At 46.6% G+C, this 27126-nt stretch overlaps 2 protein-coding genes and 1 long non-coding RNA gene across 5 annotated transcripts in view; 1 reads left to right on the plus strand and 2 right to left on the minus strand.

Moving 5' to 3' along the window:
* Positions 1-905: 905 nt before the first annotated feature.
* On the minus strand, positions 906-18657 carry PITPNB (phosphatidylinositol transfer protein beta). The gene is made up of 11 exons (XM_071572069.1): positions 18597-18657; positions 17732-17762; positions 16796-16941; positions 15968-16059; positions 15424-15431; positions 14214-14288; positions 12977-13060; positions 6373-6450; positions 5751-5861; positions 5101-5223; positions 906-1138 (listed from the first exon to the last, which is right to left on the minus strand). The coding sequence occupies exons 1-11, from the start codon at positions 18614-18616 to the stop codon at positions 1088-1090; spliced, it is 819 nt and encodes a 272-aa protein (XP_071428170.1). The 5' UTR covers positions 18617-18657; the 3' UTR covers positions 906-1087.
* A 193-nt stretch (positions 18658-18850) lies between these two features.
* LOC139680104 (uncharacterized) lies at positions 18851-22741 on the plus strand. Its single transcript, XR_011699310.1, has 3 exons — positions 18851-19350; positions 19842-19916; positions 21589-22741. It is a non-coding gene; the product is annotated as an uncharacterized lncRNA (long non-coding RNA).
* The window catches only part of TTC28 (tetratricopeptide repeat domain 28), a 110934-nt gene continuing 105126 nt past the window's right edge, over positions 21319-27126 (minus strand). For all 3 annotated transcript variants that reach the window (XM_071572380.1, XM_071572379.1, XM_071572382.1), the window contains one exon: positions 21319-26804. In XM_071572380.1, the coding sequence (XP_071428481.1) occupies positions 25177-26804 (1628 nt within the window). In that variant the 3' untranslated portion in view covers positions 21319-25176. The remainder of the gene's footprint in view (positions 26805-27126) is intronic.

A 27126-nucleotide genomic window follows, 5' to 3' on the forward strand; every position in this document is an offset into this window, starting at 1 on the left:
ACTAGTGCTTTTAAAATACTTTGTTTCTGATCCAGCAGGCATTTGGATAATATCCCTGTTACATGCTGTGAATAGCTCCTTACACACACTGAACACCATTTCCGTATGGAGTATCTTACAGGAGGGATTTCTCAACCCAGGGGGCTCTCGTGCATCAGCCCCTCACAGACAGCTTGGAAACACATCAGGGCTACAATCGAAACTTTCATTATATCTGCAAGTCTACACCTCCCAAAGTGTATTTGCAACATGAATAAAACTAAAATCACAATTATATTCCATTGCAGTGTGTGAAATCCAGACCATCTGCACGGCTTCCAAAGGGAAGCTCTGGAGAACAGTCACTGCACTGGCAGGAGTGTTCCTGGAGGGAAGAGCTGTCCCCCTCCTGGCCTGAGACAGACTGCAAATGCTCTACAGGTACGGTCAAGCACACTTGTCTAAAAAGCAGCTTCTGGAAAAATTCAAGTTGCAATTACTTTATAAATCACAAGCCATTTTTCCTTAATTTTGCCAATTTTAATGAAGAAAAACCATTAGCATTTCAATGTACAAAAGTCCAATAAAACATGATTTCTTTTTCTTTTAAATCAGTGAGTGGGTAAAGTTTGGGTTATTCAACAGTAAAAGTCTTCCAATTTCCACTAATAGAAATTTTTTTCTGATTTTACTATAGGATAATGACAATCCAGAAATAAATAGCTATAAATACATTCATTGTTCCTATCCCAAAACTCAATAGGGAAGACGTAAAACTGAAATTAACTTGTTTGAGTGTTTCCTTACAATGAGAGATGGGTCAGTTAGGGCAGAATGACTCAGACAGGAGAAAAAACAAGTAGGGCAGAAATTGGTCCAGTATTGACATTCATGAACATACCAGTTAGCAAAATTCATCCTTTAAATGACACTACTCAGTTGATTTTTATTTGCTTGGGGTATACATAATGAAAGCAGTTTCCTTGGAATCTTTGCTAGGACAGGTGTAGCACCCGGAGCCTGTGGCCACCCCTCCGCCTGCGTGTGCGTGTACAGGTATATACAGAGTCGTGCACCCACACACAGCCAAGAGCGGCACCCGCGCTCCTCACTCGTCATTGGCAGCGCTCGTCCCTCTCACCTGGCCTTGGTTACGCAGCTGTGGAGAGAGGAAACACAAATGCCACATCAGCACACTCCTCAGACACAGTTCCAAACAGGCCTCCAGGGAACACCGGGGCAGGGCTGAGCAAGTCACACCAAAGCAATGTCAGCTCCTGAGGGAATCTCACTGGAGCTGTCCTTGGGTGGGCGCTGCCCCCAGGAGTGGGAGCTGCCCCTGTCCCTGGGGAGCTCACACGGAGCAGTGGGATGTGCCACCCTTGGGCTGGGATCCCCAGCAGTGGCACAACAGTCCGTGCAAGGAACAGAAGCACCAAAGTGCTGGGCACAAGCACCAAGAGCCTGTAACTCCTGGAAAACCTGCTCCCACAGAAACAGTTCTAACACAGTTTAGTGTCTACCAATATTGGGTGGAACTGGATTACAAGAACTGAAAGTGGTTGGAAGGTGACAGTCCACAGGTTCCCTAAGTGACATGGACCAAGTCCACAGATCACTCTGCTCCTGTGCATGCAGCAAAGCGATGCTGACGTGTCCAACAGTGCCCAGAAGGACAAGGGTGGGCACCAGGGCCCAGTGCCATCACCATGGTGGCAGCAGGGCCCACACCTCAGGTGTCTGCACTGGGTAAGCACCAGGCACCAGGGCAGGTGGGAATGCTGCAGCAGTTCTGCCCCCAGCCTGAGCACCTGCAGCACGGCCTTTCTGGTGTGCCCTGGGCACCACAGCTCAGCCCCACTGCTGATCACCACACTGGTATCGAGCAGGAGCAAGGCAAGGCCACATGTGGTATGTGGATATCAGAATGATTTCTGCTAGCAATTCCCATCCATCAGAACATTAATCCCTCTTCTCCTTTTCCATCCAGCAGGTGACTTACACAGCTTGCTGTGCCTCAGAACCTACAGAGAACTCCTCTAGACGTCCGCAGCCAAAGTGCCTCGAACGGAACCCTTCTTACGCATCTGAAGTGAAATAAAACGTGAGCTCCACACACAGAACCTGTCGTGCCATGGTTAGTACGAGAGAAGGAACAACCTACAGGGCCAGAATGGCTTCTCCCTGGCCAGGGCCAGGGCCAGGGCCAGGGCCAGCTATGGCTCAGGGATTTTGGACCTGGAATATGGGGTACTTAGTTTTGGTGAGACCTGGGAATTGGACAGCAGCTGTAAACAATTCTGCTTGAATTTTTACTGGTCCATGATGCTCCAGCATGGGGCCACTGCCCAGGACACCCAGTGTGGCATCTCTACCCTCACAGACATGAGGGAGGTTGGTCACAGGCCTTTGGCTGGGCCAGGTGCTTTTCTGCTCTACACTGATGAGCTGATGTGTGTTTCATGGGGCAGATGTGCTTCTCATCTCCAGGAGCCAGAGACAGAAAAAACCAAGTGACAGATAAACAGTGAGAAAAAGATGGGCTAGGATAGAGAAACTCTGGAAGAACACTGATGAGGACTCAGAGAGTAACAGAAAAATAACAAAAGCAGAGATCCTGACTATAAAAATTGACTGAAGATGAAGCATAGGAGCAACAAAAGAACTGGAATGTGCACAGAATCCAGAGAAAGATCAGCTCAGAGAAGGAGGAAGAAAAGGTGTTCATGAGAAGTGGAAGAGCACCAGGAAGCCCTGCCTTGTGCCTGGTTTGGCTCTCAGCATCACAGAAGTGCAGTCCTGTCGATACCCGACTGCTCTGCAGGGACGGGAGCACGGAGGTATCTGTGTCACACCGAGCACCCCAGCCCTGAGCACTCCCTTCCCAGAGGTCCTGGCCATAAAACACACTTTGTGGTGCGCTGGTGATGTAATGGCAGTTACTGGTGAGAACAATGGATGGGGAAGTTGAATATGAAAGAGTAGGACACTATTGGGAAAAACTAGCATTCATATTATTTGACAGTGAGTTTTGCCTTTCTGTTGTTCTCCAATAATGCATTTCACCATAAACCCCTTGAAATTGCATCATTTGTAGGTGTTTGTAGATACCCCTCCAGTAACAGTAGAGAAAACCCCCAAAAAGTAGGTCCTCACTCCTCTCAGATTTCACAATACACACAGAAATCTGGGTTAGTGTAACATCAATACGTATGGAAAAAAAAAGGCTTTTTCAACAATATAAAAGTTCCTGAAGCCAGTAGCTTACATAACAAGCTACTTGCAAAAAAAATATTTGCCTTGCTTTGCAAAACAAGAAAATATTAAATAAATACATTTGATATTTAGGAAAGAGAATTAATGTTGCACTCAGAGACATGTGAGCTGAGTTTGGCTTAAGGTAAGAACTAAAAATGAACCAATATTTTGAAAAAAAAATGTTTAAAAGAAGCTACTTACCAGTGAGAAATGTGAAACAACTGTCTCTACAAGAAGACAAACATCCACAGTCCACAGACACACAAAGGAGCAATTTCCTCACGGACACAGGTGTGTCAGATCCTGCTGCCTCTCTCCAGCACACCCCTGGTGTTTGCCCCTCACTGCCACTACCCTTGCTCAGGAAACCGCATAAAGTCTTGTTCACTTCAAATGAACTATGGGTGTGCAAAAGGGGAACCTTCTGGCAAAAACTGGACTAGAGAGGAAAGCAGTTATGCTTCCTCCTTCACAGGCACCACGGAACAAGTGGCTCTAGGAACAGGATCAGGCATAAAGTAGAATTAAAGAAGAAATCCCTGTGATTTGGAAGAACACCTGCCAAAAATACCCAAATGCCCATGAGACAGCACAAAGTCTGCATGAGTGAGTGAAGACCAATCCTGTCCAAAGTGTATTGTGGGGCTGCCAACACAGCCAAACCCTCCAACTCATGAGAGAAGAACGGTTGGTGCTACCACCTCAGCACATCTACCTATGGCTGCACAGGCCCGTGAAGAAACACTTCTTCCAAACCCAGGAAACATCCCTACACAACACAGGCTGTTCCACAGGGTTCAGAAAGCCCCTGCAGAGCATGAGTGGGGAGGGAGGAGCTGCAGCTGGTTTGGTACCAACAGCAAAGAGGCACCAGGCACAGAGCACAGAATGCACCGCAGGGCCCTGTCGGCAGTTGGGCTGAACTTTGGGCAACCTGGTTACAATGTCTGGACTGAGTCAAACCACACAAAAAGCAAGATGTAGCTGAAGACACATTGTGTCTTGGAAGAACCAAGACAGTGGAAGGACAGTGGAAACCTGACTGGGTTTGGGGCATACAGCAATTGTCAAAATGGGATGAAATACAACTGCAAATCCAAAGACCGCAAAAAAGCCTGGAAAGTGCCATCAGGATTTTACACAGAAAGGTTCATACTAAAGGTTATGTTCTGGAAAGACACTATCAAAAATAGCTTCCTTCCCAGCCTGTTTTAGTGTCCACCTCTGAAAGGAAAGAGCAGTGATAGTGCCCATGTCTGAGCTTCCTCCCAGACATCAGCCCAGAACATGGCAGGATATACAGATTTGGTCCTCACAGCCACTAAAGCAGGAAAACTGACACAATGTCAGTTCATTTTACTGGCTTCCTTTTTAAAAGTAAAATTTTGGTTTGCTGTGCTAATCAGGAGCAGAACAGCTGCCACTTGACACAAACATGCTTGAAAATATGTTTGAAAAGTGACAGATCTAGTGATGACTAGAAATGAAACACAGCAAAGCACATGATGGAAGAGGAAGGTGACAGCTCTGACTTCTAACCAAGAAGCAGCAAAAAGGCCTGAATAGGACTCTGTGCAATGGGTGTGGTGCCATAAACACAGAGTTGGTGAGGGCAGGCATTCTGGGTTTAATGACATCAGAGATATTCACCTTACAGCCACTTCCAGCCTGACAGCACAGAATGCAGATGCTTGAAGCACTTGGGGCCCCACAGGAGGATCCCCAAAGGGGTCACAGTGTTCATCAGAAATTGCCCAAACACACACACAAGGGGATGGACACAACATAACCTGCCTCACTTTCCAAAGAGACAAATCTACAGGTAGAAGCACACACATCTGAGCCTTAAAAAAGCTTTCTTACCGCTTCTAGCTCCTTCTGGGTTTCATCCTCCATTCTCCTAATGTCCTCCATAGTCAGCTCAATCCACTTGTCAATCCAACAGAACAGCTGGCGGTGGAAGTTGGTAAATATCCTTTTTTCTTGCTTTAAGAAGATAAACAGGCATTAGATCATTGGTCTAGGCCTTGCAAAAGGCTGGTGAAGTGATTGAGTCTGCTCAGTTTGAAGAGTTACAATCTTCAGGTGTGTGCTGCTTCACAATGCTACAGGTTCTGCCCTGGATCCAATTTAAATTCACCTCATTTCTCACATGCTTTAACATAGAAATAATGAACAAATATCACTATCCAGAAAAAGTTTCAAGAAAGTTTGGCAATTCACATTACTTGAAAATGATGAAGAATCCTTTTAAAATTTGTTCTAGCTCCAAGGTGGCAGCTGACAAACCACAAGTGCAAGTTTGTGAAGACTTTGCTTTTTTCCTCCTAGAGAGTTGTTCTGGTACCACCAGTGAAGCCCCATTTGTGGGAGACCAAGACACAAGTGATTGGACTGGCTGGGGGAATGGACAGGAATTGCTTGGCTGTGAGCAACAGGAAGGTGTATTGATCTTTCTGCTCAACCCTCACACCAACACAACCCTCCCTGCCCCACAAGGCAGAAGCACTCACCTTTTGTATAAAGTTTTCAACTTTGTTCTGCAGTCCCCACCACTTAAATTTGATGGTCACCAACTTGTATGCACACATTTTGGGACACTCCTCATCAGTTGCTAGCTCTTTCTATTTGGGGATAATGGAAAGGAAGTTTTAAATTTTTAAAAATTTACTTTTGTTATTAGAAATTATAATTCTAATTAGTGTATTAGAATTATAAATAAATAATTTATAGTAAATTAATGGATTTTAACTATATTATTATTATAATAATAAAATATAATTCTAAGTATTATTACAGAAAAACTGCATTCTAATCAGTAACTAGGAGTTGTTCCTGACAGACTGCCTGTGATTCCCTGAGCACAGCAATGGGCTGCTCAGGTCTCTGGTGTGGCATGCACAGTCCCTTCTCTCCTGGGATGGCAGGCACGTGGGTTCTGGTGGCTGACAGGGCCAAGAGGCACTGACCAGCTTTGCACTGCTGTTGGGGTGTCACTGGAGGATGTGCTCAAGATCTGCTGGGCCACAGGAAACTTCTTCCTGAATTGGAGCTGAGCAACTTTCTGAAGAAACCATGAACTCTGTTTTTCTGCTAATACAGACTTTGCAAGGCTGTAACACCAGTTGCCAGTACCTTCCAATTTGGCCCCAGAGGTCCTCTCTTCGTCTTAACTGACTGGAATAATGCAGGATCTTCATCAGCTTTGTAGTCCTGTAACATAAAACACCTTACAGTCAGAAAACTCCACCAGATTAATATGCATCCCACTGCATTAAGCTTCTGCCCACGACAGCCAAAGTGGTTGCCCAGGTACTGTGGAACAGCTGCCAGGCTGGCTCTGCCTCATCCCACCTGCTCACTGCCTGTGTCGCCCGTGGGGCTCCTGACCAGCTCACACCATGACAGCCCTCCAGGCTGCCCTAGGCCAGAGCTGCCCTGTGCTGTGCACACTGTGCCATCAGCACTGTCCCACTGGGTCTGTGACCTCCGAGGGAAGGAGAAAGCAATGATTCAGAAACGAGGTTTATACAGTGTATTAAAAGCACCCACACATGACTACTGTTACACCCATGCAACCCAGGAGAACTGTAACAATTTAAATTGCTTCAAAGCAGAACAAATGCTTGGTGGGTGCTACAGAAAGGGACAAGAAAGTTTAGCAAAGTTTAATGTCTCATTGTTAAGTAAAGTTTCAATGAGGAAAAGCTCTGCAAAACATGGAGTGCAAGAAACACCCCCAAGAGAAGCAGCTCTTGGCTGCTGAACACCACGTGGATCCCCATCAGTTTTCAGCTCCAGATTCCTCCATCAGCACAGAGGAACAGAGGCTACTTCCAGACTGAAATTCTGAATCCACAGAGCAAGGCTACACAAATTAGCTATTAATGCTTTCACAACCATTCTGACATTGACAATCACCTTTTGCAAGCAGATGGAACTGCAAAACCCAGGAGGTCCTCTCAGAGGCATCCAATTTCACTTACAAAAAATCAGCTGCTACACTTTTTTCTCCCCAATTTTCCCTCACTGGTCCCAGTTCTTTTATGTACCTACCTACACTGCGTATTAAAACAGGCTGAAGAAACCTTTTAACTGATTTTTCCAGCCATTCTGTAATTAATATATCTAGAAAGCAGTACTAGGTATTGCAACTTCCATATTGAGAAACACGTACAGTCAAAATTTAGGAATTGAACAAATATTTCCTAGAAGCAGCCACGTGAGTCAAAACATTCCAATCACATTGCTAATCAATGTTGTATGAACTTCCACAAACCAGGAGCTCCCTCTAGTTCTCCCTCTAAAGTGAAACAATAAGTTTATTTGAAGAACCCACATGACAGCCCGTCAGCCTCAGCAGGGGCTGCCACAGTGCTCCTCAACCCTTCACCTGCCCCAGGGACAGCCAGAGGAACTGGCACAGCAACACTCAAATTCAGCAACATTTCAAGTCCACTCAAATTACTGTAATTGCAGAAAGACTAACAGACATATTTGTCACCTGAATTTTGGTAAAACCTACTTATTTATGATTTTACTGCAATAAAGCACACACCCTTTTCCCAGATATCCAAAAGAGTAGATATCCAGCAGCACACACTCTCCAGCCCTGCCGCAGCTCCTGCTGAGCCGGAGCCGCCGGCACGTCCCAGACTGGCCCCTCTGGGAGCAGCCAGGGAGCCACACACACCACCTGCCACCAGCTGCACACCTCCCACCTCACGGGTTCTGCCAAACACTGTGACAAAGGACAGCTGCAACCCACTGGAATCCTCAGGTCCTGCATGGCCTGGAGGCTCAGTGTCATACTTTTCTTTAATTTTTTTTTTAACAATCGTTGGGTGGAAAAAGAGGCATTTTCTTTAATCTATGCAAATACTACAGCAGAGTGTTTTTATGGAAATATATTGTTTTAAATTATTGATCATGACTGCCTTTTAACAATTTCACTCAAACACTGGATGGAAGACATGGAAAAGGATCAAGCTATAGCAATGGATAATCAATGTGCTCTAGGTAAGTAACTGCTGGCACAGCTGTTGCTGCACAGCTGTTGGGGCAGCGATGTGCTAAACAGAAATATAAGAATTCCACATCTTAGTGCCAGTTTTGTAAATAAAAACAAGTATTGCATTGCAACAACCCTGAATTTATTGTCACTGCATGAATACCCTCCCAAGGCAGAGCTCACACTGTAGTGGTGTGGGGCATGTGGCATTTAAACTCACCTACATGTGCAACCTTGACCTGCCTGGTTTACGTTGTGGGATGATTTGCCTGGATACTCCAAGCCTGCTCAGTGCTGTTACCTGCCATCCCACCTCCCACTGCACAAGGACACTGGCAAAAATCAACCATGCTCTTGCATTTGGGACCCACGTGTGAATAACCACAGCTGGAAACACTGAGGAAGAAAATGTTATCTAGCAGTAAAATGTAGGAATGAAAACAAAAGTTCAAAGAAGATAGATGAGTCATGGTAAAGTTTTCTGTCCTAGAGACAGAAGCTTCGAACCAACACCTTTCAGCAGTCAATTAACCCAAATCCTGTTAAGGACAGACAAAACCCGGCATAGACTAAAGCTGAGATGCAGAGGAGAGCATTGTAGGAACTGTTCTCCACACACAAACCCTACCAGCACGCAGGCAAGAAGACTGGACTAGAGCCAAAGCACAAATAAACAACAGTTCTTTGCTGAGTTTAAGGAAAATATCTGTGCAGCAAGAGCTTAACTCCTGACAACAGCAAGTCCTTCTTAGGAAGAAAAACAGGCGGCTGTTGGAACAAATATTACAGCTCAAACCCCCAAAGTCCTTTGGAAATCCAGACAGGCAACATCAGCATGCAGCAGCACAACAAGATAGAGGAGCTAAAACCATTTCAAAGAAATACACACATATAATTTCCCAGGCAGCTTCTGCTCAAATTCTCAATATAATATGCATGAATGCAACAATCTACTAAAAAGAATTATTAGAGACACCGTGAACCACATACAATAAAGTGATATTACAACAACCCAGAACCTGGGTGCTTCTTTACAATTCTCATTCTCAGTCTTTAGACCTGCTCAGAGTGGTAAAAGTACTCCTGAGATCTCACAGTTCACTAGCAAGAAGTATAAAACTGAAAACACATGCAGAGGACAGCATCATTTTAAGAAAACTTTTAGAACCTAACATAAAAATTACACAAGTCTGATGCCTGATCTGCAAATCCATGAAAAGCACTTCCTGAACACTCAGTGGCATCACACTAACTAGGCAGGTGGACACCAATTCCAGCTTTTCAGCTCAATACTGCATTAGAGTGATAAACAGGAGAACATACACACTACTGGTGATATTTAGCAGAAAACTCACACACAGTCCCTGTGGAAGGAAACACCTATCAGCACTTCCCCTGAACATGATCCACATCTCCGTGAGTGCTCATTCACAGCACAACACACATCGAAAATCAGGTTTATCCAAGTATGTCACATTTCCAACTCCATGCATGATTCCCAATCTCCTAACTGAAACAGTCACAGCACTAGTGTGCACTTCACTGACATGCAGTCGTGTGGTTTAGCTAAGTTTAGCTAACTGGTTTTTAATAAAATATGTCTTGCAGTCATTCCCATCTCCTGAAGAGTCCTGCAGCTACAGCACAGCTATCAGGGAAACCACCCTCTGAAATCACCTTTGGAAGAACACCAAGGTTCACATGAAAAACGAAACCAGCCTGGTTATCTTATCATGGATGCAGCGATGCTGCACTTGGAACGAGAATGCTGTGGTGGGTCTTTCTGAGCAGGAATTTATTTCCCCAGAGTAGCCCTCCCAGTGCTGTGCTCTGCAGTGGCAGCCAGAGGAGTGTTGGTAACACACCCACGATTTGGCTACTGCTGAGCACAGCACTGTAACGTTCCTTCTTCAGTTGAGGGAGAGATCCTGGGAGGGAACATGGGCAGGCAGCTGACTCACCCTGGCCAAGGGGATATCCCAGACCATGTGCCATCAACCCAGGTGTAAAAGCTGAGGCAGGGAGCAGGAACGGAGGCACTGCTGTCTGTGAGGGCTGCCTGCTGACACCCCCTGCCTATGCTGGAGCTCTGCCCCTCGGAGCAGTGGCCGACTGTCACCGCTGGTGGGAAGGGGAGAGTTATTGCTGCTTCTGCTTTGGGCTTGTGCTTTGGGCATGTGCACACTGCTTTGCTTTTCTTTGGCATAAAGAGAAACTGCCTCATCACAACCCACGAGCTGGGCTGGTTTTGTCCTTCCACCTTACTCTCTCCCCTGTCTGGCTGGGAAGGGGATTGATGGAGCAGCTGGGCGGGCACCTGGCACTCGGCCAACGTGAACCCACCACAAAGGTAAAGGCTGGAAGACACAGATTTAGAAACACCCAGGACAGGATGAAAAAGCCTTACTTAGGGATAGAAAACAAAAAGGGGAGAGGAAAACACTAATAAGCTAAAAGTCCATCTTATTGTTCACACAAATAGGCTGTTCCATGGCATGTGTCAACATATGATGATTCAAAGTTTCAGGACTAATAAGACGTAGTTTTTAGCTGCTTATCACATGATAAATTAAGTATGAAATGGAAGAGATCCACCCATCAAACTCAAGAATCTTTTAACACTTCCTTACAGACTCCAGAAGAGCATTTCCAGCAGATTTCCTCAAATTGTGGAACAAGGGATAGATAGCACAGATACCTGAACTCCTAAGGCATGTGTAAAGTAATCTGACTGATTAGTACAAAATCGTAGTTTTACAACTTGCTTTCAAGTAATAAAATGAAGATCCACTGTGACCTAGAACAAGACATTTAATTTCTTCACTATACAAAAATAGCTATAAATCTGATTTCAATTTGTTTTCACTACACTCTACTTTCCTCCAAATTGTTTCCAAACCACAGCCTCTTCTGATGTTAATTGAGGGTTCACTTTTGCTTACTTTTTAAAAAGTCTTTCTCTCCTGGGAAGACATTCTATATACAAATCACATAAAGTGACATAGATCATATGCTGGAGATGATTAAAAGAGGGCAGAGTTAAATTTTTATCTAAAGAAACTCACAGATGTCAGCCAAATTATATCTATACATACTTAAATGAGCATGAGTTAGCATATGTATGTCATTAGTAGCTTAAAGAAATTAACTGTTTTTATATTTATGCCAATTGTAGCTCTGAAACTAAAGTAACTGCTATGCCCTAGCAGGGTGGACACAGTTCATTCACTGAACAAAAAGATAAATCTTGAATACATGAAAACTTTTATCAAAATTGTTATAAATGTAGCTCCGTTCTTTCAGTCCTATTGTTACTCAAGGTTGTACATTTGAACTGCTTTTCTAGGCAAAACTGTGTCTGAGAATATAAATGTACAACTAAAACTTTCCTTGAGCAACACTGACTATTTCTTTTCCCTAAAAAATGGAGCAGACAAAAAAACCCCACCCAGACACTTAGAATGAGAATTTTCAAACAAGCACCATAACAAAAACCCCAAACCATACAAAGCACATGATTTCACACATCATCCCACAGAGTGAACTGGTGATGGTTCAAATATCACCAAACAAAGATAAGGAAACTGCAGGAAAAGAACGTCTAGACAAACAGAACACAGGGAAGACAGATGATGGTTTCACAGGGGACATTTACTTTCCAAGACCAGCAGCCTTCTCTGAAGGCACAAAGCCAGCATGTCAGGGCACTTTTGTAACTATAATGCAGCTGACCTTCCAAAAAAAATTAGTAAATTTCAAGTTCCATTACCTAAAATTGATAAAGATTTCCCAGCATAAAAGAAAGTCTCTCTCCTGGAGTCCTGAGAAGATAGAGACCAGAAAATACAAATTTTTCATAGGAGAAGGCACTCCAAGTGTGGGACCCAGAGAACTGCTGTTGCCTAATCCCAAGGGGCAAACAGGTGAATGGTTGGGGTGTGAGTCTGCAGGTAACTCAGAGTTACCAGAGTCTTCTAAGAGTCTGTACACAAAGCCAGGCTTTGGTTAACCAAGTCAGGACTGCATAAAACTGAGTTTCTGGGAGATTAAATGGAAATGAAAATTTGAACCACATGGTGACAATTAATGCCAGGTATTACTACACAAGGATGGGCTATACTGTGACTTTGAATCCACAAATATCTACTCAAAACATTTACTAAAAGTGGAAACAGTGTTAGAAGTTAATAAAAAGGAAACAGAGTGTAGTAACATCAGAAAAGCCTCAAGACTTTGGATGGGACCACTCTGCACTCACGGTTTTCATACTCTGTAGGTCAAACACACAAAAGAAAAAGAGAATAATGCATTGAAAATAGTTCCAAGGACTTCCTGCAAAGGATTCCTCTCCCCAGAATTAGGATATTCAAGTATTTGTTTCCAGAAAATAACAGTTAAACAGGATAAAGAATATCTCCCTGCACAAACTCAAGACAATCAAATTTGTTGTGCAAAGTCTCCATATTAGTGCCTACTATTCCTCTACTGTCCAAATATTATTACACATGGAACAGTCTGGCTGTTACAATTAAACAAACCAGACAACAGCCCCAACAGACCCAGATGTGCAGAAAGCATCAGCAGGGAGACATAAATAAATGATTTTGTTCAAGACACTTTTCACCTCTGTTGGGTGAAATCCACACTGTTTTAACTCACTCACAGTAACACAAAGCACCAGTGCAATCAGCTGCATGCTGCATCTACATCCCAATGGCATTTACTTACTCCTGGTTCTACTTGAGTTCTATCTGCAATATCAATATGGACAACTTCAACACTCTTCCATGTGTTTGGGTCTAAATTGTGCACCTGCAAAAAGAGAAAAAGGAATGGTTCCTATGCTGGCATGTTACACAGAGGTGCACCTTGTGAAGTACATTTGTGTGCCAGGGAGTTTCTCAGGATTACACAAAGGCAGCATCCTCCAAACCTACCCTTTCTTCCTCTGCTTTTCTCAAAGGAATGATTTCCACATCTGCAGTTTAATTCACTCAGTAGCCAATTTTAAACCAGAACAAAGCCTTCACTTCTTGTGCATTCAGGAAACCTGGATTTAAGACTAAGCTGTCTTCATCTGCCACTTTTGTTAGCACTAATGAAATCAAGCTCTAATTAGATCCATTATCCATTCTGTAATCTGCATGAGCTTTCTGAGCTAGAAAGAATCCATACAAATTGCAAGTGCAACTATGCACCTGACTGATCTCAGAGGCTCCCTGATCATGGAGCTGTCCTGAATGTGGACCAGGTGAGGTATGTGTGGTCTGAGGTGTGTAATGTGAACGTCTCAGGATGGAATCAGCTCCACACCTGTGGTCTGTCTGACACACCCAAATTTAGTTACACCAAGCAGGGCTGCCCAAGGAACACTCCCCTTCTGTGCAGCACATCCAGTGCTACAGTTCATCCAAGCACTGGAAACAGACTGACTACTAGTCCTCTGTGGGCAGTTTATAAATGTTTGCCACTACAGATCAAAACTCTCCTGAAGTGACCTGTGAACCAAATCAGCTGGGAAGGAAAATGAGAACATCACCAGCTGGGATGATTTACAGAGGCAGCTTCAATATGTAACTACAGAGCACACACAGATCAGCTCCAACGGTCTTGTGAAACCTGTTGTAAAACTTGTTTTCAAATAAACTTGTCAGACTATCTGTCATGAGAATGTCTAAGGTAAAAGAACATGAAATAAAAAAACAACTTACTGAAATGCTATTGAAGTATTTGTGTGAGAATCAAGCATCTGCACTGACCTCAACACAAACCCCAAAAATCTTCCCTTGTCCTTTCATCTCCTTAGGTGAGATATCTTGACCACCTTGCAAGGCCTCTTCTTGCTTTACATACTGCTCAGGTGCTGACTTTATGCAGTAATTATCCATCACTGCCAGGTATAGAAATCTTTATCTGTAGTAATTGTACAACTGCACTAAGGTCTAGTATCCAAACCCCAACTCACATTCTCTGTTGTTCCCAAATCTGGTTTATGCCAGGTCTCAATTTTTATGAAGAAGTCATCTTTCATGTATTCATTCTGTAAGAATTAAAAGCAAAAAGCATGAGTCTGATTACACTTCTCTCCCTAAAGTTTAGATAAATGGTATCTACATACAAGCCAGTACTAAGCCTTGACTAGCAAAACAACCTGTTTAATTTACCAGAGAAACAGCTCCCTTACCTACACACAGAAATAGGGACATGACAATCTTAAGTGGGACATTATGTTTGAGAACTTGAGCTCCAGCTGTGCACACCCATGGAAATAACCCTGCCATTTGCTGTCCTGCTTCCTAACCCTGAAGTTCTTTACTTCTATGTTCAAGTAATTTTCAAATTATTAATTCTGCAGAGAGATGTTACTGCCCAGCACAATAATGATCATAAAGCTCCAGCTCTCACTGAATTGTATGTCTAAGGGCTATCACAGAACCCTGCTGACTCCAGACGTCAGAAAGCACACACCTGTGTGCACAGGTATCATGATGAGTCAAGCTCAACAGTTCAGACTCACTTGTTACTCCTTGTGTTGCATCTACCTGGTAACAATCTAAACCTCGTCTGCAAGTGAGCAGATAAAGCAGTTTAACGTTTAACTCATAAATTTCCTTGAACAGGTCACCAAAACATATATATGGGGCTTTAAAGTCTTAATGATGTCCCTCCCATGCATCTTAAAAAACCAAACCCAAACCCTGAGCTGTGCTGATCCATTTAGATTCCCAGTTACCACATTTTAACTGAGGCAGGAATTCACTTCACAGCAATGGCATTTCAGACAGGTAAGGGCTGATTCCATTTCATTGCTCTTCCTGCTGATGCCTAAATTTCTAAAATCCTTAGGCATCATTGCATTCAAGAGTGTAGAAGCCTTTAATTTAGCACTTTCCCCTTCCCTCCTTTTTTAGGATTATGTCTTACCAGATCAGATATTATGCAGCTGTAATGGTAAGTAAAGGCATAAAAGAAGAAGTAAAAAATGAAATAATTTCTCTGATGAATTACAGTTCTTTCTAATTACAGCCACATGCAGACAAATAAAGTAACAGGGAGCTCTATGCTGGGAGCCCCAGCCTATTACAGGCTGGGGCCAGACAGCTGTATTGGTAATAACAGAGAAAATCTATCCCAAAAAACCCCAACACAGGACTGGTAGGAACTCAAATACTCACTGTCACAACTGGTCGTTGGAAAGACGTGCAATGAAAAGAAGAAAAGAAACACAGTTTTATTAGATACAATTGTTTCTGGAAGGTCTCCCAAATAACTGCTCCACAGGACAACACACATTCCAGCAGCAGCTGTGCCTCACAGCAGAGCTCAGCACACAACCCAACAGCCTCAGCCTTGGCAGCTCCTTACAGGACACTTCAAACTATTCAGCAGAAACACACCCAAACCACTCCCAGCCTACTCTTAGAAAAGTAATTTCTGCATTAAAACGCAGCAGTCAGCTCTAACAGACTAGGAAAATACAGTGATTTCCACACAGGCCCAGCCCCAGCCCTGAAGGGATCAGCTCCTGGCCCTCATCCCAGGGTCACTGGATGCCAGGCCTCCACAGCCCCTGGAGCAGCTCTCCCTTCCAGAGCAGACCCTGCACACACAACAGCAGTATCTGAAATGTATCTTCTCTCAGTGGCCCCTCTCTTCTGAACCATTTCAGCCCAACCCTCCACGGAACACCAACAGCAAAACACACCAGGGCAGACCTACTTGTTCTACAGTAGGGATATGCATTCCAGGCTTTCTCATGGAACACCAGGGAGCCTTCTGGAGCAATCATCCTTACAAACCCAGGGACTTTACTGGAAAAAAACACAGACAGCATTTTAAACATTCTGCCAGCTGAAATTCCTCATTTGTTTCTTCCACTCCAAAAAGAAAGGCACATTGTACCCAGCATTTGAAAGGTTATGATGTACATGCCACTCACAGTGAAACAGAGGAACTCCAACACCCTTCCTGACCACAACATAATTAAGAAAAAAATGGAGAAGGTAATAATGAGGCAACCAAGAGTGAGCAATGTGATCCTGGGGAAAAAAAGTACCAACATCTGATACAAGAGAAACTTGGTGTTACCCAGGAGAATGCTCGAGGCTGGTGCCCTTAAAGGAGGCAACTTTAAACAAGCTCCAGGTAAACACGTTTAGAGGGGACAGACAGAGATCAGTCTAGGTAAGTGTTCCAGCCACAGTTTTTCTCCAAGGATGGTGAATAAGTTCCTGTCCTTTTTCATTTAGATTCAAGGACAAAACAGCTGATAATTAATGCAGGAACCTTCTGTCCCACTCATCTTTTCCTCCCCTCTCTCTAGAGCAAGGAAATACAATTCCTTCAGCTGTCCCACACAAGGAATGCTCTACCCCACATATTTAAAATCCACCGTATTTCACGTGTTTTCCCAATCACCAGAGCACTCATGCACAACTCAGCAAATTAGAGAGTGGCAGAAAAACACCACCAAATATCCTAGAAGGGCAAACAATGGAAGGCTGCTCTCACAACAGTGACTATAATGTGTATCAGTGCTTTCCTCACCTCTTTAAATGGTAGATCTTGTGAGTATATTGTCCCTTCTCACCATCCTTTTCATAAGGCTCGTTTTTTAGGACTTGAATTCCTTCCCCACCTCCTGTTTCATTTTTGCTAGCTTCTGCCACAGAATAAAGTTGCCCAACTTGATACTGAAAAGAGAATTCAAATGTTAGCACTTAAGTTGGCCAAAACTATTAACACATAAAACAATTTAGCTGTTTCCAGTAAAAATTCAGTAGTACAAACAAAATCATCAAGAAAGTAAAAAAACACCATATGAAAGATATTTAGTCAAGTCTGACAACCTTCTGGCAACACAGATCTGCAGCTCACAGGCACCAGGTCTATACTCAGGTTGTTTCACAACAACCCAGCACTTTGGCACACACCAAAGTTGTTATGCTTTGTTTTTCCCATCCTAAGCACAAAGTGTTGCTCTTCTCTGCATCGCAGAAACATAAATTCTGAGTTTACAGATTTTGAAATGACTGATTTCAAGCTCTAAACCTCCCCAATACACATTTTTAACCAACTAAATGCTGCCCTTCCAGGGCCTAGGAAATGCACAGCGCAGGACAGGTGTAACATCTCCCTCAAGGGTGTGCTCAGATACCCTGCCATGACAGGCCCCCTGTTGTGGCTCACCCCCTGCCATAACTCTCATTTAAAGGCACCTCAGTGCCATTTGAATTGCTGGCTGCCCATCTGAGAAGACATTTCCTACATCTGGCCTTAGGAAAAGACCTGGAAACCCTCAGTGCCAGATCAGGAGGAAAGTGCTGCCACAGGGCAGTGGCACAGGTGGCAGTGCAGGGCTCAGAACAGCTCAAGGCTCTGTGCTGCATTTGCTTCCTTGGAAATGCCCTGCTGTGTCCCTCCCCTCTGACAGGCCCCACATGAACCACCCACCCCAGACCGAGCAGGAGCATCTGGACGTACCTCCTGCACCGAGCAAGGCAAAACCACTCGGCTAGAAAAAGAAAAGAGCAAATTCAACACAGTGAATCATTAGGCTTCACCTGCAGGTAACAGACATCAAATGTAACACAGACATTCAGGAAAAAAAGGTCAAAAGGAGCTAATTCAAGTTTCCCCTTTGGAAATGTTCTGTGCTAGGAAGGCTTTGGGTACAATGCAACAAACCCAAGGGAAGTTCAATGCCAGACACCTTACAAAAGGAAAAACAAGGGGTGGAGGATGTCAGAGACTGCACAAAACAGCCAGGAAATTTGAAATCTACTCCCAGCTCTGCCACAACTTTGTGTCGTGTGTAATTTGTTTAAACTTTTGAACCCACCCATCCCCTTTACTACCACTGAGGCTACAGTTACTGGACTTTGAAGTAACCTAAAGCCAAAGGGTGGGATTAAGGAACAAACGAGCTGGTGGTTTGCTGGCAGAAGCCCACACGAGAAAGATCTACCCAGCTGCGTGGGGCTCCCGGCGACACCTGAGCAGGGAAGCGCCAGCGGGGAACTGAACTACGGGCAGGGAAGGGCCCTGGCTCCGCTCCAGGGCCATCGCCACGGCCACACGAGCTGCTCTCTGAGCACACGGGAGGAAACGCCCTGGGCCCCCGCGCCCCCCGCAGGGCTCCCCGCACCGCGGCCGAGCCCGAGGGCCGGGCCTGAGGAGGATCCGCTGCGAGCAGGGCCCGCCGGGCCGCGCCGAGCGGGCGGAGCGGGGCCGTGGCGGCGGCGGGTGGGGGGGCCGGTGCCGGCCGCCGTGGCGGTGGCGGTGGCCGTGTCGGTGTCCCCCCGGCCCTGTCCCCCTGTCCCGGTCCCGGCGCTGCCGCCCCACTCACAACTCCTTGATCAGCACCATCTTCCCGCCGCTCTGCGCACGCGCCGTTCCCGCGCCACGCCCCGCCCCCGCCCGAGCGGCCAATCGCGCCCGCGCCTCGCCCTGCCGCGCGCATGCGCCGCCCGCCACCAATCCGAGGGCGCGCGGCCCCCGCGAGCGCACACCTCACCCGTGAGCAGCCAATCAGCACGCGCCGCCGCACCCGCCCCGCCGGGCCCGTGCGCTCCTCGCGGCGGCGCAGTGACGTCACCGACATCCCCTCACGGCAGCGCCTTCCCCTCACGAGAGCGCCGTCCCCTCACGAGAGCGCCGTCTCCTCACGGCAGCGCCTTCCCCTCACGGCAGCGCCCCGCTGCTCCCCAGAACCGCGTCCGCTCCCCGTGTCCCCCTCCCCCTGTCCCGCTCCCCGTGACCCCTCTCCGTGTCCCTCTCTGCTGTGGCGGTCCCTGCTGGGCTCGGCCTGGCCCTGGGTCCCCGCGGGTTGCGGTTCCCTCGGGCGGTGTCTGTGTGGGGCAAACCCTGTCCCTGCGGGTCCCTGTCGGCCCCGCCACATCCGCGGCCTGCGCTGCCCTCTCTGCTCCGCCGTTCCGCAGCCAATGCCGCCCCCTTGTGAGGCCATTTCTTCATTTCCCGGCGCAGTCCCAAGTCAGTAACAAGGACACCAGGAATTGATAATGACCTCACGCCCACACGGGGAAGAACAAGGCTCGGCCACGCCGGGGCTCGGCCCCATCTGCCCCCGGCTGGGCCCACAGGTAACGTGCGATCGTCAGCTGTCATTAAAAACAAAAACATGAAAGGAGCCTGCAGGTCTGAGAGCCCAGAGGCATTGAAAGAAGGCTGAACTCAGTCTCGAAAGCAGAACATTGAGTAGAGCCCCCGCAGGCGGTGAAGAGCCTGATCACGGGTCCCGAGAGCAGCAGCCTCGCCGTAGCTCAGCGGTGCTGGGCAGTGCAGGAGTGTGTGTGGCAGGGACCAGTTCTGCCGGGGCTCCAGAGGGGTGGGACCACCCACGGCCGTTCTGTGTGATGTGGTCGCCTCTATCCTGGTTTTCATAGTGACTGAAGTTTATCCTGTGGCAAAATGTCATACTAAGAAAAAAACAGCCATGTAACAATGCTTCAACTTTGGCGTTTTCAAAAATCTTAATACAGGTAGAACTGCAGGATCTACATGAAATAATGTATTCTAAATGTATTGATTTGCCTTCAAGTTTTGGAGCATTGGCTTTCTTTTTTTCCTCCAGATGTTTTCCACAGCTATGTAGACAGAGCACATCTGCTTTCCTCTGTTTGGAATGCCCACACAGATGTAAAACCAGGTAAAGTGGACAGAAAAAAACACAACATTTCCAGGTCTGTCAAGTGGGAGGGTGACACTTTGCTGTTCGACACTGTGGAAGGGAAGTGGACACAGGCCTGGGACTTGGAGCATTCCCACCTGGGAGTCCTGGTGAGTGCTGCTGCCTCACTGCTGACAAAAGGGGAAGTGTAACTTCAGAGGCACATTTGTGCCAACTCTCACCCCATAAGCAGCCCAAGTGCACATTTTTCATTTCTGGGTGGCTGCTGCATTTTAACTTTCCTGTGGTACCTGCTATGCCCAGCACTGGCCCGGGCAGACCTTTGCCTCCTGGGGAGCTGCAGCCTCCCTCCCGCCCAAGCCTCGGCAGCACACTCATGTTGCCATGGCACCTGCTCTGCCCCAGAGGTGACTCAACCCTTCCTGCACCCCCAATGCCCTTTCCCTGGAGAAGGGATCGTCCCCCACCTTTCCTTTGCCAGGAGTCAAACTAGCTCACCAAGGGAGAGCAGAAATCCACAGGTAAGGAAATTCCGTGTTGCCACACGCCCCTCCCACAGATAAATGGCTGCAAGGAACCCCCTGAGCAGGCCCTGCCCACAGGGACACACTGCCATGGCGTCCCTGCATGGTGACAGCCTCAGGCCTGGCTGGCTCTGGCCAAGGGGCCTGGCAGTGGCCGGGGCTGGAAGCCTCTGCAGCCTCAAGTGCTCAAGCATTCAGTATTTGCCTTTATTTGGTTTTCCAAAATGCTGGCTGAACGCAGCCCTTGCTGCTGCTGCTTCCCCATATGGCCAATGTTTGTCTGGTGTTTGCTCAGCCAGCTGCAGCGTGTGCTCCCACTCCTGCCACCCTCGGCAGTGTCACCGAGCGGCCACGCTCTGCTCCCTGCGGGCCCCCGGGGACAGACGGGGCTGCTCCCAGGCCTCGGGGCTGCTGGCAGAGGGGAAACCTGCTACGGTCCTGCGGCCCCAGCACAAGCTTACATGTGTTTAGTTTCATCTGTCCCTAACACTGCCCCTAAGCACAAGGGCACCTTTCACACAGGGGCAGGAGGAAGATTTAACTCAGCAAGTCCCAGCTGGCACAGGTACGGGCAGAATCTCGTGCCTTCAGCACTGGGTTCTCCCACCGCAGGGCTGGAGCTGGGCAGCTCCCGGAGCTCCTCCCAGCCTTTCCTGTCCTTTTGCTGCTGCCTACAAGACAGACCAGCACATGCTGATGCTCTCAGCACCTGTTAGGAAAAGGAAAAGCAATTTCCCATGAGCACTGGTAACTGCACAGAAAGGGGAGGAAGGTTGCAGGGGTTGCTGAGGAGAGCTGCTGTGTGTGTGCCACGGGATGCACAGAGCTGGGTGTGGGCAGAGAGCAGTGAGCCAGCAAACATCCTTCCCCAACACCCTTTAGACCAGGAGACTGAGCACTGAGAGAACTCATGCTTTAATAGACACTGAAATCACAAAGAAGGAAGGCCAAATGCCTTAGCAATTTCAATAAAAATATGAAAATCTTTTTACATGGTAAATTTCATAATATAAAAAGTTTAATGCTGTCTGGAAACAGAGTTTTAATTTACAAAGAAAGTCCACAGAGGCCAAACATGGCTAACACTGCACGTAGGGAGAGCAAGTGCTGATGAGCTGCTGCTGGGAAGTCTCTGCTGACCATCCTCTCTGGATCTCCATTTCCAGCACTCTTCTGAAGATGTTCTGCAGCTGAGGGGACGAGTGTCCACACACCCCTGCAGCCCTGCTGGGCAGCCTGGCAGTGCAATGAACCCAAAACCGCTCAAACCCATTATCACCACCCAGCTGAAACTACCAGTGTTTCCTGACAGATTCACAGATACCCTTGTGCCCCTGGATCTGTTCTGCAACTTGGAAGATATTCACGGAATGAGTTTGACCTAATGAAAGGAAATACGGCCTGGAGTGATATGCGTGGGTACAGCACCCTCTCAATGCTTTTTCCTTGTTTCAGTAAGGTGTGATTAAAGAGAAAGAAAATCATTACCAGGCCAGGGGTACAGGCTAAACAACAAATCAAATTAAACTAGATTTTGATTAGAGAGATTGTTTACTGTTCCCATTTAGTTGGAGCTAAAGACAGTCAATAAAAAATCTTAAATCTTACACAGTAAAATGTATGAGGCAAACCCAAAACATTCTGTGGGGCCTTGGGGAATGGTTGCACGTGGCAGGTTCAGTGTGAAAGTGGTTAAAACCTAATTGTTATTGCTCACTGTATGACGCAGTGTTGTCACTTGTACCATGCACAAATACAACAACGACAAATGCATTAACTCCACAGAAGGAATTCTAATAGCAAATGAAGAACATGTGATTTTCATATCCTGAATTTCTCCACATATTGGGCAAGCCTGATAAAAACTTTTTCCTCACAAAGGGGTTGTTTCTCATTCAGGGGTGGAGGAGTGAGGCCCAAGGTGTGTGCAGTGTCCCCAGCCACGACTAAGCATGCATTTCATGGCTCCCGGCAAGCCAACGGAAGTGCCCGGTGTCAAGTCAATGAGACCTATTTCCCAGAAGACTCGTTTTAATGACACTCACCTTCCATACTTATACAACACCAAATTACCAAATACTGAACTTTCTCTACATCTGAACCCTTCCCTGTTTCTAATGCTCCCCCCTCCTTAAAAACAACAACAGAAGAACCACTTCCCCCATGCCCCCCACCCCGATTTAGCTCTGTCTGAAAGCTTTAAGCCAGCATGAAACCTGCTGGAGCATGGAAATGGATTGTACCAAAATGGCAGCAAAGAATTTCTACAGTTTAAAAGATCCTTTAGTTATGGAAGTAAACTACAATAAAGAGGCTTATTTCTGGCATGTTATGCAGCATTATAGAGAGTATTTGCCGTTGCTATAAACAAAAAGCTGCCCACTTCCATCCTGGGTGTTCCTGGGATGTCGTTTCAAAACAGTTATGCTGGTTAGAAACAGAGCAGGTCACATAAAATCTCTCAGCAGTCCTGTGACCACAGCAAGTGGCACGATCAGCAGCATCACTGTCTCCACAAGGGGCAGACACTGTGCTGACTCATTTTGGCCCATAATCTAATTTTTCCTGCCAAATGACACAAAGGTGATGTTTAGCACCAAACCATGACAGGAAGATGTCATGTACAGACAAATAACTTGCATTATATGAGTTGAACAGATTAACTCAACTGTTCTGCTACATTGCATATGAGTAGGTAACTAACTACTCCGTCTCTCTGCACTGGTAAACTTTGGTGATCCTCCCTCCCTTGTTAGCTGGCTGTAACACCCCAGCTTGACATCCTTCACCTTTAGGGCTTTGTACATTTCTTGCAACACAAAAAGGAAAAAACGTTCTTCTGAAACCAGTAGATTACAGAATATTCTCACAGCAAGCATCTGATTATGCCCTGTGAGTAAACTGTGCCTAAGCAGTTTCATGTTTCGGTATCAGAACCGAATCTCTGCCCTGCTATCATGCTTGTCTTCCAAGAACCGTAAGAAAATCACAAATGATGAGATCCACATTCTCAACAAGAGCATCCAGCCACACCAAGTGCAACAATTCTCTGCATCAGCAACACGTCCCTGCTATGTCCACAGAGCCGCCTGCACTCACAGTTCAGGTAGTCAGCTGCAAGCTGGAAGTTGACTTAAGGTCCAGCTAAAACTCAGGGCCTAATGAATTCAGCCTCACAACACCTCTGTGAGGTAGGTAGGTAAGTATTACTATCCCCATTTAGATAGAAAGGGAAGACGAGGCACGGAGAGGTGAAGTGATTAGCCTTCAGTCACTCAGCCAATTTTGGGAGTGCAGAATAAACACCAAAAACCTTGGTGATCCAGTGCTCTGACTTCATTGCCCGTGGCCTGTGAATCCCTTGAATGGATCTGAGCACATGTGGTGGCGTTGATGCTGCTGCACACCCATGGCTTCAGTGCATGGAAATCATCACTGGGATCCAGATCACATCACTGCATTGAACTGCCACTTAGAAGAAAATTATCTCCAACCTGATCCCTAACACCTAAACCCCACCTAGCCCAGGAAAGCTGACTGTACACACCACCCCCAGGATGCTCTTGGTCCTTTCCTCCACGGGTTAGAGGGCACTCAGGTTCTGCATCCAGCCCCTCTGCTGCTGCCTTGTTTGTGCTCCCACTGGTACACCTGCCCCCAAGGAAACCTGTTTCCACAGCAGGGAAAAGATTTGCAGACCTGCCTGCACTGAGCCATGGCAATGGTTTAGCACAATCAGTGAGGGATTTTTTTGGTCAGGTGATGTCTAAATCACACATACTGGTGACACATTCCTGCCTGCCATGGAGCTGTAAAATAATGTTCTGAGCTGCAAAGTCTGTAACCCTTTGTGCTCACTGAGCAGACAAGAAGACATCAGTGCTGCCCAAATACCTGTGAGGAGGAAAAGTTCACCTTCACAATGCAGTGTGCCAGAAAGACCAGAGCACTCAGTAAAACCAGAACTTGTCTCTCTGACACACACACTACCTCGCACTCAGGCTCACCTGGCTCGTTAGGCCCCAAACATTCCCTCTGAACAGACCAACCAGCAAAGTCTCACCTGAGGGGTTTCCCTCAAGAGAAGTTACCTGAGATGCAGATTTTAGAATAGGGCACCTCTGTCCTCTTGTTTTTATTTTGCCAGACTCTAAATGATGCAAGAGAACTGCCAGATCCTCCTGCTAGGAAGTTTTACTGCCAGCAGTTTCTGGTTTGGCCAACCTGGCAGAGGTATCCAGAGGTGTGTGATCTGTTCTGTCAGCCTTTGAAAGCAGCCAAATAAATGGCTCATCCTTTTACAGGCAGAAACATGTACATACATTCGTTGTGGCACACAGGAACGTTCTGCTTCCTCTCTCTTTCCTCTCCAACCCCTGATATGTATAATTTAGAATATAAAAAGCCAACTGTAAAACCTCCTGTTGGGTTAAGAGATACAAGGAGGTGGCTGAAATGTCAGTATTTCATGAACAGACAACCAGATGCTTTGGACCTGTTGCTGCAAATACTGAACACTACAAAGAACCTGTTAGCAGGTGAGTCTGGGGAAGGTCCTGATACGGGAAGTGAAAGCCCATGTGTGTGAGGGGGTGTCCCTGCAGTGACAGCAGGCGCCTGTCCCACCCTTGGGCACTGCCAGCTGGGGGCATGACCATAGCCACTTAGGTACTGGTTTTGTTTTGGTAAAGGCAAGTGGGCAGAAGCAAATACTTTAACGAGACTGTAAGTCATCAGCTGGTACTGAGGACATTTCAGCATTTGGAGGAAGGAAAAATTCTTCCTGGTGACAAAAATTTATAACCATTCCCAGCCGACAGCCTCAGGCCCCGCACAGCTCCTGCGGTGCTGCCAAGAGCCGGGGAAGGAGCTGCTGTCACAGCGTTTGTGGTTTCAGGGCATCTGCGTCCATTTGGAGGGATCTTTTGTGGTGAAGCAGCAAGGTGTTGCTCAATGGACAGGTCCTTTAGTTCCAGCTTCTCTGCACTTTCTTCTTTGCTGTGCCGTGGAGATAAACTGAGCAAGCTGAGGACATCTTTCTTAGAAGTCATTGTTCCAGGAGGTCCTCGGAGAATCTTTATTGGGCCAGTGGAGTGGTGGGGAGTGCTTTGCCAGAACATCTTTAAGTTGTGAATTGCTTGCACTTTTTCATCGATGGCAGCCAATTTTAATTTGTCTATGTCTGGGGCATCAGCTGGACTCGAGCGAGCAGAACCAGCTGAGGAATAAGAAAGAGCAGGAGATGGAGTGCTGCCACCAGGAGACTGATGCCCTGAGCTCGGAGAGATATTTCTGGGTGATTTAGAAATATGAGCACTGTAAGGAGAGCTGGGGTATTTGAGTTTAAAGGGAGGCTGCTCAGTTAGGGACCCATGTGAATCACAGCCTGGAGATGGCTGCCTGCTGTACTGACCTGTGCCCTCTCTGTTTGACATCTCCAGTATCGTGGGACTGTTATAGCCAGAGCTCACCTTCTGAAGGGATGAACTCCTTGTTGGAGGCTTTGGTTTATTTGCAAGAGGTGAAGACTGATTCCTCTGAGTGGAGCTGACGGGTCGGCTGAATGCGCTGGTCTCTGACGAGCGGAACGCAGATGGCCCAGCCGGGGCTGGAGCCCCGTCCTCGGCATTGCTGCTCCTGCTTATCTGGCTGCTCTTCCTCTGAAGACGTTCAACAGCAAGGAGGTGACTCTGAGTTTCCTCCAGAATTTTTTGCGCCAGCTCTTGTGGATCAAGCTTTGGATTGCTGTCCTCCTGGGATTTGACAGTGCTGTCCGTTTCAGTGCTAGACTGGTCAGATTCCCCAGTATCAGAACTTGCAAGTTTCCCAACTTTTTGGAAAGGTGAATTTGGACTGGGGACAAGAGTCATTTTAACAGGAGAATTTGGAGTACTTACACTCCCTTTGGAATTGATGGACTCTTTAATGCCTCCAGTCTGATCAGTTTTGGGCTGTTTGTGATCAGGGGAAAATCTTGGGTTTAGGTTTTCTTGGTAACTGGCCAAAGGCTCATTGCTGATTATAGAGAAACCTTCATACTCTTCCTCATCTTTGCTGACTGCAGTGGTGGCTTGTGGTGACAGCTGGCTCTGCGCTGCAGACCTGTGTGGATACATGTTCTTGGACCTCTCGTAATCCTGGCGTCCTCTGTGTCCCACCCCATCCAGCATGCTCTCTGGCTTGGAAACAAAGCTCATGGAAGAAGCAATGGAGCTCAGGCTGTACACAGAAATAGCATCTGAGGCAATGCTGTCTGGACAGGTAGGAGAGAATGGAGCATTCTGATAGTGGGGTACAGGGTTGGAAACAGACTGAGCAGAAGCCAATGACTCCAGTGATGAGGAACTGTCCAGGCTAAGGCGCTTGGGCAGCTCAGTAGAATCTAAAAAAGGAAAGAAAATAGTATGTACAAACATGCCCCTAGACACCACAAATCAAATAAAACCAGGTACCATTCTATCAGAATTAAGAGGAAATGCTACAAAACATGCCCTTAGGCTCTATGCTACCTCAGAACACTCAACTACTACTTAGGTGAAGAAAAAGAACTACAAAGCCCAGGAAATGCCCAGGCAAGAACCTCTGTCCAGGTATCCGAAATGGAACTTGTCATTATCATTTTATATCTCAAAACTGAAAGTGAATTATACATCTTTCAGTCAGTGGACTCTGTCCCCAGCTTGGGCTCAGACAAGTCTTTCCCA

Source organism: Pithys albifrons, chromosome 17 (genome assembly GCF_047495875.1).
Source record: "Pithys albifrons albifrons isolate INPA30051 chromosome 17, PitAlb_v1, whole genome shotgun sequence".
Taxonomy (NCBI): Eukaryota; Metazoa; Chordata; class Aves; order Passeriformes; family Thamnophilidae; genus Pithys; species Pithys albifrons.